This window comes from Xyrauchen texanus, chromosome 17 (assembly GCF_025860055.1).
Source record: "Xyrauchen texanus isolate HMW12.3.18 chromosome 17, RBS_HiC_50CHRs, whole genome shotgun sequence".
In the NCBI taxonomy this organism is placed as follows: Eukaryota; Metazoa; Chordata; class Actinopteri; order Cypriniformes; family Catostomidae; genus Xyrauchen; species Xyrauchen texanus.
The window spans coordinates 45,136,275-45,138,249 of NC_068292.1; the positions used below are offsets into that span (position 1 = coordinate 45,136,275).

Genomic DNA, 1,975 nt, shown 5'->3' on the forward strand with positions numbered 1-1,975 from the left:
AACACCACCACCACCAGCAGCAGCCGTGACATCAGCCGGTGACCTCTGACCTCTATCTCAGAGCAGAGCACACTGAATGGACTTTCCTTGTTCCACCCCGGCCGTTCTGTTTGGACACGCTGGATTCCGTGGAACTGCTTGGAATTGGACTTCAGAAGAATTGTGATTGACACTTTGGTCATCCAATCAGAGTTCAGCTGCCGATGATAATGATGTAATGATGGAGAGACACACTGGATGAGCTCTGTGCCAGGAGAATCAGACGGACAGCCTGGCAAGCTCTCCGATTGGTCTATCATCCTTTGACGGACAGCTATAAGGCGGGACTTATCTTAAAGTTGATGTGGGATTGTCACGGATGCGTTCAACACACACACACGGTTACATTCACTAGATTGTATCTGCCTTGGATTTCAAATGTTGCACATATCATTGTTCACACCCTCAGTATTTATTTTAAGAGTTTTGTGTTGTTTTGTATGAGATGAATATAGTTGTATATAAAGTAAATGTTCTCTATAATAAAACATGTTTCATATGAAGTGTTTTTTACCTATTTTGTGGGGTTATTATTTATTAGTTTGAGCTGCTTCACACACACGACCACAGTCTGTTCACGAGAGCTGATGACATCATCTGCTCGCATCTCATTGGCTGGCAGGAAACTTCCTGGAGCCGGCGTGTCCCAGTCCAGTCTGATCCGAAAGAGCGTTTGTTTGTCAGGTTAGTGACGTCAAATCTCTCAAAGATTTTCAGAGGTTTGTTTGAGACACTTTGTAGCAAATAAACTAGATATTCACAAGCAGAGTTAAACCCTCTATATATATATATATATTTATATTTATTACAGAAAGTCTGTACAGCTGATGACTGACACTGCTGTCAATTGTATGCTGCTCTATTATAGAGTGCAACAGTCTTGGGAAATCCATACAATGCAAGTGAATGGTGACCAGAACTTTGAAGTTCCAAAAAGCACATAAATGCAGCATAAAAGTAATCCATACTACTCCAGTGGTTTAATCCATGTCTTCAGAAGTGATATGATAGGTGTGGGTGAGAAACAGATCAATATTTAAGTCATTTTTCACTATTAACTATGACATCAGCAGCTTGATCGAGCACATTTCCTCTAGCGCCATGTAGCGCTGTGCGCATATATCAAGTGTAATCGAGCTTGAAATCGTTATCGTAACTAGAGACTGCAATGGACATGTACAGATGTACAATGAAACAGGAGTTCTGTTTTGATCTATTTTCACCGAAAATCGAATGGATGAGTTCTGAAGACATGGATTAAACCACTGGAGTCGTATGGATTACTTTTATGCCGCATTTATGTGCTTTTTGGAGCTTCAAACTTCTGGTCACCATTCACTTGCATTGTATGGATTTCCCAAGACTGTTGCACTCTATAATAGATGTGATTAAGAGAATGTTAAACCGAGGATACGCGTGTTTCTGTTAGTGTGGTGACCTTAACATTCTTCTGCATTATAGCACACCTGTCTGTCTGTCTGTCTGTCTGTCTGTCTGTCTCTTATTCACATGTGGTCACTGATCTCCTCTCAATCTTTTAAGCAGCTCAGATGCTCACTCACTCACTCACACACACTACACACACTTACACACACTCACTCATGCACACACACTCACACACATACACTTACTACACACACTCACACACACATAAACTTACTACACACGCTATACACACTCACTACACACACACACTTACTACACACTCACACACACACACTTAAACACTCACTCAAACATACACTCACACACACTCATGCACACACACATACACTCACGCACACACTTAAACACTCACTCACTCACACACACACATACACACACACACTTAAACACTCACTCACTCGCACACTCACACACACATACACTCACGCACACACTCATACACATACTCACACACACTTACTCACTCATACACACATACACTCACGCACAC

At 41.7% G+C, this 1,975-nt stretch overlaps 1 protein-coding gene across 2 annotated transcripts in view; it reads left to right on the plus strand.

The window, feature by feature from the left end:
- clk2b (CDC-like kinase 2b) overlaps positions 1-1,378 on the plus strand; it is a 13,731-nt gene extending 12,353 nt beyond the window's left edge. Inside the window, exon 13 of one of the 2 annotated variants that reach the window (XM_052147149.1) lies at positions 1-1,378. This exon is cut by the window's left edge and continues 139 nt beyond it. In XM_052147149.1, coding sequence (XP_052003109.1) covers positions 1-29 — 29 coding nt within the window. In that variant the 3' untranslated portion in view covers positions 30-1,378. The other variant, XM_052147148.1, reaches the window with a different exon arrangement.
- The last annotated feature ends 597 nt before the right edge of the window (positions 1,379-1,975 follow it).